Below are 18,753 nucleotides of genomic sequence, written 5' to 3'. Positions count from 1 at the left end.
GTATTCGTTTTTGGACATGTTCATGACTATCATGTGTGTCGGCATTATGATACTCTATACTCTCAAAATTAAGCTACCCATTAGTTACCGAATATGGTCTGCTCTGAATGGAATATCGCTGCTGGTTTACTCACAAGCCATCTATTTAGAGTACGAGGATGAGTATGCGCTGAAGACGTTGGTCCACTCGAATGGGCCCTACTTCTTGACATTTGCAGGAGCATACCGGATGATGCCCGTGAACTTCTTTCACATTATGCCGACTGTGATATTAGCAGGTGTAGTGATCGTGGCCATTTTCTTATTCTACCTTCCATATGAGACCTTCCATGGCTAAAAAGAGTATTTCTCGTCTTACCTCAAGTCGACTTCCCTGTTTTATTTTGACACCTTCTACTTCATCGGGAGCAAAATGATGTACTTCTATATTGGCAAGACAGTTAGTGAGATGGCAAGTGGAGTCCCAGTCGAGGCTGGCTATATTATTGTCATGGCCTTTTATGGGCCCATCTGCCTGTTCGCCATCGTGCGGGTCATCTACAAATACCATGAAGGCAGCACATCCGATTACTCATACACCGAACACTTATACCTTTACACAATGCTTTCTCCGATCGCAGCCATCGGCCTCGGGCTCATTACATCCACAAAGTAAATTCTCGTTGTCGTGTACTGTGCTCCTCTCGCACTACTGATACTTATTTTGGTACTCAATAGGAACATGAAAGTTTTCACGAAAAGCAACATCATATTTTATGTCACTGAGATTGTCATGATGGGGCTGGTGACAGGCATCATTTTAGCTGATGGGACTATCAGGAGTTATATTATTATTGTCTTGGATTTTATCTCCATTCTGGGAGTGATCGTTGAAGTTGTGCGGAGCAATCGCAATGGAATTGATTTGAATGTAAAAGTATACCCCGAAGATGTTCGATAGTTCGGGGAGACGAAAAAGAAGAAAATTTATGCGGAAGAGGAGTCCCTAAAAGGGGGAGAATATATTTGATTCATCGAAGCAACATCTATATCTTAGATCATTGTAAAGATAAACATATTAGTTCAGAGCTTCTTTCCATAATAGTTATCCCCGTAATGCTTTTACACTGTTTAGAACCTCTGATCTTGAGCGCCCTGATCACAGCAGCTGAACACATTCTTTGTCATGCAGGTGCTCCGGTAGAAAACCACTCGCTCTTTGGATACTTTCTCGTAGGTGATCTGATTAATATCGTAGACTATTTTCACATTGCTCATCGGCTGTTGGTTTCCCATTTCATAGAACTCGATTTCCCCGACGTAGTTTTTTTTCTCGTTATAAAAAATGTTCAAGCTTAAGGTTCCTACTTCCTTCCCTGACTGGCTTTTGAGTTTTAGAGCGTCTAAAGTAATAAGAGTCCGTACATGGGATTTCCTTATCGGGATTATATTCGAATATATTAAATCTCAGGGTTGCGCTTCCCAAAATAGATTATTTTTATCCCCCGTTGTTTTATCTCACTTCGAACTGCAGATTTCTCTCATCTATTTTACAGACTATGGATGATTACCAAGCCGGATTCTGAGAAGCGAACGCGTCTTTCGTTTTGAGGACTGCTCCTTCTGAGTAAATAACAACAAATAACTGATTTAGTGATACAAGTTACATCTTTTCGGGGCTTAACATTTTTTAGGTCTGCTTTGTGTATAGTTACGTATACTGACATATATGCCAAATATATTAAATTATTAGAAATAAGCTAAGAAGCGCAGGTTAATAATAATATAGTTCTTTTTAATAATTTAATAAATATTTAGTAAAGAGCAATGAACAAAGTATTTTCGACAACTAACCCTAACGCGAAGAAGAATAGAGAACTGATTACTATAGCCAAAAAATTTGTAAAAAGTTCAGTTGATATCAAAAAATTAACTGAGATTGTATAAGCAAATGACATTTTATTCTTGCTTGCGAACTTTGAGATCATTTGCAAGATCTTAAGGCCCCTCATGCTCACCTGGAAAAGAAGGCCTGCTCATTCGACATTAAACAATGATTTACTGGCCTTATTTTAAGAAATGAGCATGAAAGTCTATTTCATATCAAAGTATATCACGACAATTATTCCTGAGTATCATCCTTTCTGTCGGTTTGCAAGTAAAATTGTGGGCAAAACTTTGGGCACAGCCGAAAGCCAGAGGGGAAATGCCAAATAATTTTAAACTCACATATATATCCTTAACCTAGTTCAAGACCTTGAGAGAGATTAAGTTAAAAAACGAACTCTCTAGGATAAATATCTACGGAACTCAACCCTGAACTTGTTAGAGATCAGACTGAAGCAGCATTTTTAATTGTTGAAGTACAACGATTTAGATAAAAGGAGGATTGCTGGAGAGCCAACATCTTCATAAAAAATAAACAATTATTTCACAAAAAAAGTGATTGTTTAATTAAACCAACCAAACAAGCAATGCCTCGGATGCTCTAAATTGTTCTACTCAAAAAGCCAGCTGAGCTATGAAATAAAAGAGTCGTTCTATGAGATTGAGACCATCGGTCAGTATGAAGAGAGTAAATTTGTGTAAACATGCGAGAAGAGGATAAAAACCTCTATATGTTCCTTTATGAATTCTAAAAGAGGAGGAATAATCCTCATAGGAGGCGACAGAAACGGGACACTAATTGAAATGAATGGAATGGAGCTGACTGAAAAATAAAAATAATCTGTGCAGCAGAGAATTTAATTCTATACGAATGATATCTACCCAAAAATTCGGAGGAATAAGGAGTTTTATATTCATTTTGTCCCAGTCTTTACGCATCCGGCCGAATCTGAGACATCAAGCCACATTAAAGGGATGTATATAATCCGCATTAAGGTGATCCCTTCGAATCTTATGAAGATGTATTTTCTAAATAACGATACCATTGAAGTGACATATCGCCGAAAAAGTATTGAAGCCTGCCTCCAGACCTCAGAATACTACAGTTTCATTCATGAAAAGTTTAAAAAGCATTTACAGCAAGAGTTTGACAGCTTCGAATAGTCTGAATAAATCAGAGTGAGTGTCTCAAATCTTCACTACGGTCTGGAATGCACATAGCCATAACGTGACTTATAATTTACAGAGAATGATCGAAACATGAGAAATCTTGCGATGAAAGTTAAATAGAATACAATAGTTATTTAGGGGGCTGACCATAAGCAAAAGCAAAAACAAAAACAATAGCAAGAGCAAGAGCAAGAGTAACCAAAATTGAACTAACAATAAAATAAATGCATATCATTGCTGATAGCTGATAGCAGCGGCAAATAAAGATTTTTGGCTGCCTGCAAAGGAGACGATAAGATCAAAGGGCTCATAGTAAAGAAATTTTCATATCCCGCCATGAAGGATTTGACTTTAACTAAAAAGACTTGGGGGATCTACCATTAAAAAGTGAAATTCGATAAACTGAAAAAGATCATTGATCATTATAAAATTAAATCAAAGTAAGGCAAACCCCTGCACTTGATTTCGGTACAGAAGTATGTGAAAATGGATATATCATTTAGTGATATCGATAAGGGAATCCCCTGGTAGCTGTATGAAAAATAAATATATAAAAATACAGAAGGATCAATCGTTAAAATAAAGCCCGAACCTCCTGAAAAAAAATCAAATGGGAAAATCAAACAAAGTAATCTCTTAAACCAGAGCTTAATAGTGGAGCTGGATAGTTTAAAAACAGCAATATTCGCATACTTTTACTTCAATCAGCTTGACCACAAGACCACTTTCAAGAGAGCATCTGCACTAATGAAAGAAGAAGTCTAATAGCCGACCAACGGTCATTAAATCTATTCTAACATGACTAATAATATAACAGATCAAAATTATGGGGATATGTATGCCCAGCAGGAAGGTAGGGTCGATCAAAACTATTATAAACCAACCAGCTATTATGGATATGCAGAAAATCACATGCCGGACTATATGAGGAGCCAACAATGTTTATATCCATAACAAATGAATTATTCGATCCACATGAACAATATCGGCATGCAGCCCTCATAGAATGCTTATGGGCAAGCTTATGGGCAAGTTTATGGGCAAGCTTACGGACAAGCTAACGGGCAAGCTTATGGGCAAAATTATGGGCAAGCTTATGGGCAAGCTTACGGACAAGCTAACGGGCAAGCTTATGGGCAAGCTTATGGGCAAGCTTATGGGCAAGCTAACGGGCAAGCTTATGGGCAAGCTTATGGGCAAGCTTATGGGCAAGCTAACGGGCAAGCTTATGGGCAAGCTAACGGGCAAGCTTATGGGCAAGCTTATGGGCAAGCTTATGGGCAAGCTTATGGGCAAGCTTATGGGCAAGCTTATGGGCAAACTTATGGGCAGACTTATCAAGGATATAATACTGACATAGGATATAACAATTAGAAGATGCCTTATTATCAAGGGTATAGCCTCAATAATAGCAATCCTTCCGACAGCACAAATTCAACAAACAATTAATATCCCCCTAATTTGGGATATGGGCAGGGCTTGAATGGCTCCACAAAAATGTGAATAATTGTATGACATAAATACAGTATCATTTGCTACTTTATATGATTTATAGCAGCCATAAGGGGCTTTTAGCGTATTTATGGAAGATCTCAAGTTGGGTTGGGGTTGGGTTGGGGTTGGGGTTGGGAAAATATTGGCATATTTTATTAATTTTGCAGGCATTTTACTGGGTTCTGCTCGAATTGTTCTCTCGAGCTTCATGATTTTCTTGCAGAATCTGTTTGGCCTTGCTGAAATATTACTTCTTGCGGATGTATTCTATCTTCTTGAGATCTCGGCTGTCGAATTCAGCCAGCGACTATGTTTCAAACAACATTTACCTTCTGCATTTTATCGTAATCGAAGAGGGAGCACAGATGCTCCAAGAGCTAGATTTGCACTATCTTGTTCAGTAGCCCCTTGCAGCTCCAATCTCCGAAGGCATAGAACAGAAATATGTCGAATCCGAAGACATCATAATCCCCTAAGTACCATATTCGGTCAATTTTGGGTTAGAGGCTGAGAAGGAGCTATCGAGTTACCAAATCCGGATAGCCTTTGGCCGTCATGAGCAAGTACTGTTGGGAATCGACCTGTGGGGCATTTTTAAACAGCAATGCAATTTCATAGAAAATGCTTTCCTTTTCGATGAGTATAACAGTGCGGGCCTTGATTTCAGTGATTTAAAGATCAAGGCAAGTCGGAACAGTGACAATATCCGCATTTTCTGATATGCTCCTGCATTTGTGGGTGTGGCTGTTGGCGAATAGCGTAAACTGACCGTAGAGGATACATCGATTTGATGCGATTATTCTGAGATCAGCCCTCGAAATGCGGAGACTCTGAGACAAGATCTTCAAATCTGTGTCGATCATCGAGTACTACTTGTAATATTGGTTCAGTTGATAGAACAAAGACCTCTTTGTGATCAGCCGATCATAGAGTACATTTGGGTCATCTTTGCTATTGTTCAGCTTTTAAATGCTGGAAGTGATGTTTTCCCTACAGATCTGGACAATTTCGAGCAGTCTCAGAATCAAGTGCAAGCTGCAAGAATTGATTTATACTCTTTTTAATATTTTTAACTCGTATCTCAACTGCTACACGTTATAAACCTATCTATGATGAAACAATGGGGTGAACATGTTTTTATTGCCATTTGCAGGCTACTTGGGACTGTTTATTTTCTGGAGTGGGCTTTCATCTTCTGGATTTAGTGATGAGTAGGAAATTATGTTATTCTTAAGCTACCTGGTAAAGTCATCCAGCTTACTTAAAGTCTGAAGCAGAGAGTCTGCCTTCGATAAAGTGGGACCAAGCATGAACAGCTGTCAATATAAATAAATTTTGTTAAATAGCGAAGATCTTCGAAAACGAGTCACTGCTTTTGAGTAGGTTTTGGCATATGATATGAGAGTATATTAGAATATAGATTGATGGAAGCAATCATAAGTCTTTGTCCCACTCCTATCGAATTATGGTAACTAAATCAGTTAGATGCATTTTCTTTGGGAAGTCCGGGTAGGGCATCTTCTTTTCACTAATGGCCTGACTGATTTAATAGCAGACTTATTCGGGGAGATCTCCTGCTTTGTAAGAATTCGATTAATCGAAAGGGTACGGGTTGGTCATGGTGAGCCACTATTCTCGTTATTTCTCCCACTTTTACAAGCTCATCAAGTATATTATTACTATATTGCATGTACTATCAGTGCATATTCATACATATATGTATGTAGTCAGACCCTAAAATGGGCATAGTGTATAGTGCAAAGTGCATAGTGCAAAGTGCATAGTCTATCGGTTCGCGCAGGAAGACATATTAATATAGAAAAGACTCAATCATCATCGTCCCAGATTTCTTCGACCAGGCTGGCTAGATCTGCTAAGTTAATTTTCTTGGGGAGTCCTGGGAAAGGGCGCTTCACCGATGTGATGATTTCGTTAATCCTTTCACAGACATCCATGGTTAGTTCTGAGGGTTCATAGACGTCAGCCGAGGTATTGGGATATATTTTGGTTTGTTTTCTCCACTCTTCACGCTGTTTATACCACTCGGAGGTGCTCATTCGGATTGAACTTATAATTGTTATTCATCGATAGCAATGGCTTACAATAATAAATAATAAATTTATAGATCAGTCTTTGTTTATCTTGCTGAGAATGCTCTCGATTTCATTGATGCTGCTTGTGCCAGCACTGAGGTCGGTAAGGTCGAGGGTGAGCTAGTTGTCGATTTTGGCTAGAACTGCCGGATCAATAGTCCTGGAGACCCTTTGCTCATAATCCTGCACGATGAAGCAATCTTTATACTGGGCAGGCAAGCTGGGGTTTATTCTGACGTTAAATGTAAACGCGGAGGTGTTGATGCCTGAGAATCTGAATTAAACTAAAAATTGGCCTTCGCTGTTTGCCACGTACTCGATCAAGACTCGCACTGGAACTTGTGCCTCGGTCACTGATACGGACAGTATTTGGAAGCAGTCAGCGCATTACAAATCAGTAAAGCAAGTCGGAACATACGACAATTTCACGGACTGGTAGACATTTTGTGTTCGAACGACTGCTCCTTTGAGGGAAATTATCGACCGGATTGGGATGAAGTTATTGCATGTACTCTTTTTTATGCTTGAACCTCCTGAGCAACTCCATCCACTTTAAACCATGCATCGATTGTCACAGCCATCATTATTGTTTGTATTGCCGTCATCGCAGCCCTATTGCCCGTTCTTGCGGCCATCTCCGCAAATAGGCTCGCATAATGTCACGGTTTGTCCGAATACATCTTGATTCACTCTCTAAAACCCAGATGCGCAGTCTGTGCATTGTAATGAGGATTCGCAGGATTGACAGTTTTCAATACAAACTTCACAAGTGCCCTCACTATTCAGGAAGTATCCAATAGTGCATACTGATGGCTGGGTGCAGAATCCCTTATCGAGCACAAAGGAGATGTCCACACATTTTATGCACTGGTTGGCTGCAGGGCCACTGCATGAGTTACAAGTGGCGTGACAAGGGAGGCACTGGTCTTTATTTCCGTAAAAATTGGCGTTGCATATGCAATCTTGGCCATTATATGTCGAGCGAGGGTCACAAGTTTGGCAAACTCCATTTATTCGGAAATACCCTGAAGTGCATATGCAGGATGTAGAGTTCCACACCTAATTCTGATTGCAGGGTGAGCAGATCCCATTGATTAAATTATGATTTAGGTTCGTACAAATGCAGGCAAGCTTTGCTTGATTCCATAATGAGCCGACTGGGCAGGTAGGCTGAACACGACAAACGCTACCCTCCAGATAAAACCCACTCACACATTGGCATTCCCCAGCAGAGTTTGGGGCAGAGTTTTGTGGACACACTATTATTTTTTGGCAGGCTTTAGTTGATGAGCTTAACTGATACCCTGAAATACAATCGCATTTCGTTCTTTCCAAATTAATTGTTGAAAATGTTCCGCAGGCCTCACATCTCAGACTACCATCATTGATTAGAAGTTAATTGATATTTCGACAGATACAAGTAGTTTTTGCAGGATTGGGGTCTGAATTGGGAGGGCATTGGCGACAAGCATTTACAATCCAGGCAGTGCCATCAACACATACACATTGGCCATTAGACCATACACTATTTGCTGAGCATTTATCGACGCAATTTGGTCCAACTCTTGTAAACTGACCGGCACAATCACAGGCTCTTGATACTTAATTATAGACTTCGTTCGCTTTACAAACTGGGACTTGTAGGACTTGTAGGCAAATGCCAAATGTGTTCCTAACAAATCCTGGGAGACAGACACATTGATTTCCTGCGGCCTGCTCATTAACTTTGCAGACTATTTCAGTGGCGCATAGAGAAGTGTATTGGTTTCGAACATACCCTGCTTTACACACGCACTTCAATTCGGCGAGAGACCATTCTTCATATAGCAGGCAAATTGGAATTGGGGTGCATAGGCCATTGATACCTTTATAAAAGCTTTTTGAGCAAATGCATTTCGATCCATCCCATAATTCGTTCTCTACGCACCTTATTATGCACTTTCCTCCGTTTCGATAATAGCCTGGGGCGCATGAGCAAGCTCCATTCACCAAATTTTCATTTTAGCCGCAGATAGCTGATTTTATGCAAGCGTTTTGAGAGCTCAATTGATAGCCTGGCAAGCAGATGCACTGGTTTTGATTGTTGACGTATCCATTTAGGTTGCAAGTTCTCCAACATGCTCCTTGAAAATTAGTAAATCCCTGGAGGCAAGCGCATGCAACTCCATTCCATCCTTCATTGGCATTGCAAGCATTTACACAAATTCCATTGGTATTTTTAGAGAAGCCCATATTACACTGACATGCTCCATAAACTGAAACTTCATTGGCACCACATGTCGGTGTTACAACACACTCCCCCATGGCATTGATTTAATATCCAGGAACGCAAACACATTGATTTTGATCGTTGAAGTAAGCATTTTGCTTACAAATCCTACGACATATTCCTTGAATAAAAGACTGCCCATTTGGACAAGACTGCTCTTTTTTACATATTGTAAATTTTCTATTCTGTATGTTGGCGACTTGAAAATTGCGAGGTCCTTCTAACTCATAAAGCCCATTTATCGTGCCAAATGTATACAAATTGTGTTGCTTCGGGTACACAATATAACTGATTTGAAGAATTTATAGACTGGGCTTCGCGTTGCTGTAGAACTGCACAACAATGCGGCCGTCAGCTTTGTTGACGGCTGAGGTAATCAGAGTCACATTGAAGTTACTCGCCTCTGTTCTAAATCCAGAGATAAAAGACAGTATATCATAGTTGGCGTTGCTTTTTAACCTGGTGGCAGGTATATAATGCGAAATCACCCCAAAGTTATTGGGGTAGCCAGCAGAGTTCGAAGAGTCGAAAGGATCTCCAACAAATGAGCCTGCAATGAGATCAGGCAATGCGCTTACGAGATAGGCTATCCGAATGCTTGTCCACTTTTGGTCTTCAGTGATAAATAGTGATAAGACCAGAGCGTTTCCTATGGCCTGCTTCCCTCCATTCACTTTATAGTCGAAACCGTTAACGGGGTTATATCCATTGATGGAAGCAGTGGCTGAATAACTATTAAATTACAAATGGCGAACTCGTATCCAGTATTAGTATTCGGGAAGCTGTTGATTGGTACAGTATAAGTATGGAGACGGGGATGGGCAGGATTTTGTTTTGAAACTGTATAGCCACCTAAACTATGGGACGCGCTACCTGACTGCAGGAGATCAGATGGATCTGAAGTACCACATTGCTGGGACCAAGCAGTCCCACACAAGAGTAGAAGAAGAACACAGCATAATTTATTCATGTTTCCGTTGGCTATGGTTATCACAATAATTTGATCATACAAACAATAATTCGATCATACAAACAATAATTCGATCACAAACAATCCAGCCACAACCAGTAAAAAGTTTTTATTATCTCTATCCTATATCCTATATTAAATATTAATACAATACACCAGTTGCATATCTGATCGAACTAATCCCGGATAATGCATCTATATTGCCTCACCTGATGCAAGTGTGGGTCTTGCTTGCGGCAATAAAATTTATATAGCTGTGATAATACAGATGTGATTAATAATTTGCCTATAACTAGTTTATTAAACCTATATATTGCAGCCGAGTTTTTAGATTGATCAGTTCGTATTGAGAAGGGCTCTATTTGCTGATTATCCTTTGTTTATAGATATGTATGAAAATAACGGATGCATGTATGTCTGATATGTCTGATATTAAATGGCAATGCTCCGACAACCTGCACTTGATTCTCATGAAATTATATTATGTTTGACAGTGCTTATAATCAGGCATTTAAAGAATGAATAATTAGCAACCGCCACGCTCGCAGGGGAATAGTGAAATATCCAAGCTTCTCCACACTAAAATACGTAACGATCTCGAAAGTTAAGTGAAGTTGAATCATCAATTACTGCAATAAATCAGCACTCTCAAGGCGATCAAGCATGAACAGCAGAAGAATAAGGGTGTCCAGCAAGAATAGCAATCTCACTCTCTTGTGAAAAGCACCCAACCCGGAAACATTCATCCAACAAACCAATAAAGCGATGAGCCAAGGCAGAAATGCGAAAGTAAATGCTCAGACGAAATTATTAGTCAAAGTAATCATACAAGGAAGTAAGGAAAAGGCATAATAAAATTGACGAGTTATAATTTGAAGCAGAATGTGATGAGCCATGGGTATGCTTCGATCCCTAAAAGTAAATCGAACTTGCCATATCGTTTTCGGGTTAATTGATATCACTATACTGCATCTTATTTCGCATATAATATGTATATCTGGCTATATCTGAACTATGATTTAAATGTGTTCACAATCACGATCAATTTGTAGCAACGAAGTAATCCTGCGCAATATTCAGAGCAAACAACAACAGGATAATAACGAGAACAATGCCAGGACTGGATTTGCCAGGCACACTCACATTCATGATTTAGTCTATTGTGTGATGCCTCTTCTTGTTGAGAAACTAATTGATGCTTTAAATTCTCAGACGATCATCGAAACACATTATCAGCTATCTTTTGACTTTCCTATCGATTTTCAGGACATTTAGTGCGCAGTAGATCATTTTCTATGGGTTATTCCGGGCGTTAAAGGGCTCGTCAACGATGAGCTTGTGTATTTGGCTCATGTAATGAGGGTTATTCATCTGGTCGTACACTGAAAAGAAATTGTAAAAATGCTCGACAGAGATCTAATTTGAGTTGAGAGCATGATAGCTTCGACAGTCGCACAGTTGCAAGTCAACTAAAATTTTGTTGATTTTTCTCTCCGCGATGATCTAAGATTTAAGGAAATGTTACTATGAACTTGTTCCGCATGTTGATAGTGACATAGCCGATGTCCGTCAGCTTTACGAACTACTTGCCAACAAACACAGCCTTGCATTTATAGTTAGGAATCTCGATACTGTCGCAATCATGCACGACAAATTTCTAAAAATGTGAACTCGCATTCATCGGGTCAATCTTCTTAAGTGACCCCAAAATCCCCATGCCTTTACTATTGAGTTACTTCCAGGTTATCACAATTTCGTCGGATTGCTCTCGAACTTATTCTAAAAAAGGAGAGCTAAACACTACCAAAGAGAAGCAGTTGGGTAGAGGAAGTACGCCTACGTTATTTTATTCGATCTCGATTAGGATTTTATTTTTGTAGAATGAGCCATTTTCCGTTGGAATTTGTTACTATGACTGGACGCTTTAATGATAACCTTACTCTGCCAGCAAACGTGCATTTTCAATTTTGTTATTGCCCAAAGTTGATTGCTGAATCAGCTTAAACTATTAGGCATAAAAGCGCTAAAGGAGTGTTTGCAAAACAATATTTTAGTTCATGGTGTCGATTGACCTCCAAATAATCGCATTACATTAGATGCAGACGGGAATCTTTGCATTGCTGATGTATTTCTGCGGGTGTTGCTAATACATACGACTATCTTCCATGTTGCTTGATAGGTTGGAGTCAAGCTGATGGCCTTGTTAGAATAAAATCTACATTTTATTATGATTTTTGTCATAAACAACCTCTGATTATCTTGATTATTTCTGGTTCGTTGGAGGGTTTTTTGTTCTGTTGAATAACCTGGTGAGGCATGGACGACAGAATGAGTGCCCGCAAGGCAATGTGATTGGCTTTATAAAAATTTGCTGGCATAGTTTACAGGTAAAATGCTATTTCGGAGGCCAAACCCTCTATTTTGGTGACAGGCTTGCTATTCTCTCATTTGATGAAAGTTGCCTTAGATTTTACGATTCCTCTCGCGCATGCGATGGCTGGCGCAAAGGGTTGCTAGACTAAATCTCCTCATAACTCATTTACAATGCAAACTATTCTCTTAATATTATATAAATCTCATGCAACTAATTTCATTCTTTAACTAAGCGATCCGAGTTTGTAAGTCTGTACTTGTCTCGCAATAAATCGGTTTTATTACTTTGATCACCAGAAATATACTCGGATACGTTTCATTACGTAATCACAGCTTTGTATTCTAATTCATTCATATGAAGCGCATTTATCAAATCCATACATTTTTAAATATAAATGCAATTCTGGGAATATTTGCAACATTTGATATCCAGGCTCAATATGAGAAACTTATATGTCAATATGGTATAGGTACGAGTCAAGGAGAATGATGAATGAATTGGGCGATTGGTCTAGTGGTATGATTCTTGTTTAGGGTACAAGAGGTCCCGGGTTCAATTCCCGGATCGCCCCCTTTTTAGCAAAGTGCTAATTTAAGCTGATCTCGATGGAATTTATAGCAAACTGAATAACATTTAAAAATCATGAGGAAATGCAATCACAAAACATCATTACTTCTTGAACTAAGCAAGCTATTTTTTCAGTTTGTTTACCTTTTTCTCCAGTTTGGTCATTTAAATGGTTTGCCTCTCAGAGATTGTGCTCTGATTGGAGAGTGCAATATTGCTGGACTAAAGTTAGTTTTGGAGGAAAAAAATTGCCTTCTTACTATTTTCATACTTCCTTTTGTAGTTCTCGTATTTTTGTTTGTACTTTTCGGCTCTTAGCGTGTGATTGGAAGAATCGAGAGCAACAGTATCCGTCTACCCCAAAGTCGATTTTCGGTATTGAGACACTGTATCTTCCTCTTGCTCTTCGACTTTTTTCATCATTTATAGATGTTTTTGCGCAAGGATCAAAGACTTATAGCTCAGAAATGTAATGCTCTCCTTAGAACCTTGGAGCTACCTTATCAACTTTTGCCGGCTTTGTTCACTAATAAATAGCTTATCCTTCAGCATCGCATTTTCCTTTTCAAGCTCTTCGGCCCCTCGAAGAATTTCCAGGTTGGGCTTCGCATTTATTTATTGTTGAGCATGAGTAGCTTTCAACTTTGGTTCATTTTAGCTGTACACTGAGATGTTCTGAGCTTCTGAAGGCAGAGAAAACTGGAACTATTAATAGACAGATTACTCGCAATTCTGCGAGTGTGAATTCTTCATTTGTTGTGATAAATTAAAAAGTTTTATTATCATCAATAGTTTCGCAATCAATTTGAACAGTTTTGTAATAGCAACTTTGAGCAATTTAGAGGGTTGGGAAAAATGACAATTAAGGCGGATTTAGTTTAATTGAAATGGCCATTAGTAGTCTCCCTCTACCATATCAGTAAGCAATCCGCATTAGTCTATATGGTTAGGATATCAGGTTTTCACCCTGACGGGCCGGGTTCGATCCCCGGATGCGGAACTTTTTATCGAGTCCATCCTCGACGAACGGGGCACCAAGCCGGACTGTTAACAGAATATAGAGAATATAGTGCAAATAAATCAATCGGAGTCGGAGTCACTTAAGGTCTTTCTGCTCTTCTGCTTTTTGCCTTCCTTGGCGCAGCAGAATATCTTGGCGATGATGTACAGAGCCCCAATTAAGCACATCATGCTTACCATGACGATAATAATAATCTGAAATGTTTGGTTCTGAGGATTCACTTCATCGTCCTTGAGCAGACTAAGCGGCATGATACCCACGTAAATATTGAAGATCCCCCTGCCAAAATAGTTGTAGAAGAACCTCATGTTTCGGATGATAAACCCGATGTTCAGCTCGATTAGCAGGATCAGCAGCCCCGAGAAAGCCATATACCCCGGCAGCACGTAGCCAACATACCCCAGCTTCCTTGCATCCTCAGCAAAGAAGGAGTAGCAGATCACTCCGAAAACGATCACAGCAAGGCCTATAAGAATATTGAATATCTTCAAGATTGAAGTAAACTGAGTATCGTCCTACTTTTCTTTTTTACTCTTCTTTTTCTAGCCGGACTTCAAATACGACTCTTTCTCAGGCGAGGAAGGGAGCTTTGCTGCCGGCTCAGGGTTCATATCGACCTTTGCCGAAGATCTGGAGTTGATTCCGCTGCTATTTAAGGTATTGTTCGAGCCACCTGATCGGCCGAGCAAGGCTGAAGCGTTATCTTATTGGCTGAGCATTGGAGTATCTGAAATTTCGTCGATAGATATATTATAAATGTCCACCTACTATGATATAAATAGCATTGTAGATTTAATACGACAATGTAATAATATGTCTATTACGAAGCAAATACTTTTCGAGTGTTGTTTTTTACCCATTTTCAAATTATTGTAAATGGAAATGCAGAAAAGCATACAAAGAGCCGAGGCTTTATTTGATTTCATTTTGTAAGCTTCAAAATCCTTAAATTTATAAAGCAATAAGTTTGTAAAACACACTGATGGAGCTAAATCGTTCAATGAGCTCTCTTCTACTAATTCTGAAATTCTCATCAGGTTTGCATATTGGAATTATGCAATTGCTCTGGTCTAGTTTGATGATGATAATAATGAGCTTTATGGCATTCATAGAATTATTTAAACAAGTTGCATATTATGGACGATAATGTTCCAACTCTCATCGTAGATAATGGCTCAGGGACAATGAAGTTCGGCGTAGCTGGAGATGACGCTCCGAAGAGCTGTTTTCCAACCATAATAGGCAGGCCGAAGCAGCCGGGGCAGATGATCGGGATGGATCAAAAAGATATCTACTTCGGCCACGAGGTTTCAAGTAAAGAAAGTGTCCTTAATCTTTCGAGGCCTATCGTGAATGGGATGATCGAGAACTGGGCAGACATGGAGAAGATGTGGCATTATGGATTCATTACGGAACTTCAGATGTCCCCTGAAGATAGCCACATCTTACTCACGGACGCTCCAGGCAACTCAAAGAAGAATAGATAGATGATGATCCAAATGATGTTCGAAAAATTTAATGTTGCAAGTTTCTACCTGGCTTTGCAGCAAGTCTTATCGCTATACGCGACCGGGAAAACAACAGGAGTAGTTGCAGACTCAGGCTACGCTCTCACCTCCACTGTGCCCATCTATGAGGGTTTTGCTCTCTCGCACGCAATCCAGCAGATCAATTTAGCGGGGGTAGATCTCACAGAATATTTGATGAACCTGATGAAAGACGAGGGGGTTTCCTTCTCAAACATCGAAGAAACCGCGAGGTTTAACGCCAAGGATACCAAATAGAAAGTGTGCTACGTGGCCACTGACTTTGAAGGCTCCCTCAAATAGTTCACCGAAAATCCCCAAAAATCCATTACTCATCGCCTTCCAGACGGAAACTAAATTACCTTAAGTAAATAATAAGTGAACTAACTCAGAAAGCCAGACATTTAAATGCGCAGAAGCCCTTTTCCAGCCATCAAAAATCGTCGGGAAGGAACTGATGGGCATTCATTAGCTATGCTTCCAATCCATTCTGAAGTGCGACACAGACATCAGGAAAGACCTGTATGGGAACATCGTGTTGGCCGGAGGAACAAGCATGCTCAAACGTACATTTGTTTTGATTTAGACTTAAAGGACAGAATGCATAAGTAGGTGATCGCTCTGGCTCCATCCACGATGAAAATCAATGTGTTCGACCCTCCAGAGAGGAAGTACTCAGCTTGGATGGGTGGGTCGATCATAGCCTCGCTGAGCAGTTTCCACCGCATGTTCATCTCCAAGCAATAATATTTGGAAGGAGGGGCCCATTATGTCCATCGGAAATGTTTTTGATCGATTTGAATATTGTTAATATGTCTGCAGAGTGCAGACTGATGATACTAATCATACTACATTAAGATTGAATTTGATAAACAAATAAATAAGTATAACATCATTCCTGGGTAATTTCATTAGGTTATGTCTTTTAATCTGAACCATCCGATCGCCCAGAAAATTCTCAGTTATGTCCGGACCGACTTAAAATATGTGCCTTCAAGGGAGGCATTCATACAAGCTTTTAAAAATGGTCCAACATACTATCTCCTCTACATAACCAAAGGAATTAAGTACAAGGTAAGACTCTACATAGCTAAAGCAGACCCCCAATTCAAGTCCCAAGATTCGAAATAAAATGGAGTGTTTCCAGGCCCCGAGTACATTCTGGATGAAGAAAATTAAATCATGTTGAAGATTGCTTTAAGTGCTTCCTACAACTCATTTACTATGCCAGATGTGAACAGTCAATAGAAGTTGCTTCAAGGGTTCTTCGGCTGACCACTCTAACTTAGTGTTGATCTTAATTTTATGGATGAAATTCAATTTTAATTTGAGGATTTTAGTTAGTCCTAAAAATGCATTAATTAATTAATCTGCTAAATACGAATATTTTTTAACTTTATTCCAATTTAACTAAAGATGTAAAAGTATATGGACAATAATTGATTAGAACCAAACAGGATCAGCAGAATAAACATTGCTTGCAACTAAAAATCAGATCCACCATAATTTTGGGCCCAGTCCGGCCTCGTTGGCCTTTAATATTATCAGACTCTCTAGGCTAGCTCCCTCCATTTCCTCACTGAGTTCGACATTTTGCTGGTGGAACTTCGTTTTATGGATTTTGAAGGCAACTTCAGCGCCAATTTACCATTTATATCCCTTGATTCCTTTGCCTGGAGTTAGGATCCATTGGTTGTTTTGTTCGTTGTACAGGGTATCTCTATGGAGGTAAGTCATAGGGATCAATCCTTTTAGAAGCCCACCATTGAAGCTCACGACGATCCCCTCCGAAGTACTTTCAGAGACTATCCCCTCGTAGTATTATTCGGGAACGAGCCTGAGAATAATCAATGCAATTTTGATCCTGAGTTTCAGATCGGCAGTCTTCCGAAGAATCACGTTATTGATTAGCTCAATACCTTCAATTTTTACGCAGATTCCTGAGGATTCATTTCCCAAATCCACAATCTTATACAGGAAGTGCTTAAATACGTAATTTCGAATAGATTTAGTGGAATTGTGGGTATAATCCTCCGCAGAGAGAATCAGATCCTCTTGAATCATGAACTTTATCAGCATTTCTTACGACCACCAATGGGATTCTCCGAAGAATATATCTGATTATATTATATTTCTTTTACATTATTTAATCACAGGCTGTTGATCACAGACTGCTGATCCCAGGTTGCTGGCCATCACTTATTTTTAATAGAGATTCCTTTGTGGATCGTTGTATAAAAATTTATTTAATGGGAATATTTATTCTGAATTTGAGCAGTTTATTATCTTTAGAGTCGCAAAATCGTAAATTATTCCTCTCCTCTATCAATTCTTAAAGCATGAAAAATTGTATTTTGATACTATGATACTGCGATGCTGTGACATATTATTGGATGCATATTTGTAAGTATATTATGGGATTTATTATCTCTCCCATAAATCAACCGATGTAGGCATTTTTCCATTTCCAATAGCATATTCATGCGATGCAGCCGATCATCACTCAAAACAAGTTGTTGGTAGATTGTGAGTTCCTTGAGGAATCTGTTATATAGGATTAAATTTTCAGATTAAATGCACAATACACAGAATCATTCATAGGATCGTCAGACTCTCCTTATCATCAGAACATTAGATAGCCAGAGTGCAATTGATTTGACCCTTTTTTGGTTGATCACTTTGGTTTGATTCCCTGTTCTTTTCCTTCTTAGCCTTCCTAAATTGAGGTTTGTGTTCCTTCTATTCACAATGTAAATGAACTTCCGCCCTTCTTCAATGGTTTTTTTTATGGGGGACTTTCTTTTTGAAGAAGATGATAGTGACTTGACTGGTTTTATTTCTTGTTTCATTGCTATTGAATATCATGAACAATTCTAAACAGAATATAATATAAATTATCACAGATTCTGAGAGCCGCCAAAGGGTCAAGCAAATTTATATCTTCTCAGATTCATAGAAATGGCAGTAACCAAGAAGATGTCAGTAAAATGAAGTTGAAGATGGCAATATTCATACACATTCAGACACATTCAGACATATTTATACGTATTCGTGAATAAGCATGGCATGAAATGATACTAATATCGATGGCAATGCAATCATTTGAACAAGTATGGGTAGACGAGTATGCCGGCTGGCTTTCTCCAGATGGCTGCTCCATTTTTATCCTCGCAGTTGTGGGTATCTGTGTTCAAAGTCTCACCGAATAGACAGACCTGGCACAGCTGATATCTCAGATTGAAGTAGGGCTTGTAATTAGGGCAGCTAATGCAGTTCATATTATCGAAGAAGGGGGTTTCCGTTGGGCAATACTCACTGTTGGGATGCAGCTGCTTCACCTCCGCTATCTTCGCCTCTAGTTCGCCTATCGTCAGGCCTCCATACAATAAATTGTTTTGATTCA

At 39.3% G+C, this 18,753-nt stretch overlaps 1 protein-coding gene and 2 non-coding genes across 3 annotated transcripts; all 3 read left to right on the top strand.

Moving 5' to 3' along the window:
- The first annotated feature begins 12,735 nt into the window (after window positions 1–12,735).
- Window positions 12,736–12,807, top strand: TRNAP-AGG (transfer RNA proline (anticodon AGG)). Its single transcript has one exon. It is a non-coding gene; the product is annotated as a tRNA-Pro (tRNA).
- A 923-nt stretch (window positions 12,808–13,730) lies between these two features.
- TRNAE-UUC (transfer RNA glutamic acid (anticodon UUC)) lies at window positions 13,731–13,803 on the top strand. Its single transcript has one exon. It is a non-coding gene; the product is annotated as a tRNA-Glu (tRNA).
- Window positions 13,804–14,960: 1,157 nt separating this feature from the next.
- On the top strand, window positions 14,961–15,711 carry LOC148299295 (uncharacterized). The gene has a single exon (XM_088276224.1). It carries the CDS (start codon window positions 14,961–14,963, stop codon window positions 15,309–15,311), a length of 351 nt encoding a protein of 116 aa, XP_088132350.1. The 3' UTR covers window positions 15,312–15,711.
- Window positions 15,712–18,753: the final 3,042 nt, after the last annotated feature.

Source organism: Brachycentrus maculatus, unplaced genomic scaffold (genome assembly GCF_059751285.1).
Source record: "Brachycentrus maculatus isolate JH-2025_06_01 unplaced genomic scaffold, ASM5975128v1 h1tg001199l, whole genome shotgun sequence".
NCBI lineage: Eukaryota > Metazoa > Arthropoda > Insecta > Trichoptera > Brachycentridae > Brachycentrus > Brachycentrus maculatus.
This window is presented reverse-complemented; position numbering and strand designations above follow the sequence as displayed.

Excerpts from the sequence above, each read along its gene's own strand:
- LOC148299295 (XM_088276224.1), top strand. The coding sequence starts at position 14,961 with ATGGACGATAATGTTCCAACTCTCATCGTAGATAATGGCTCAGGGACA.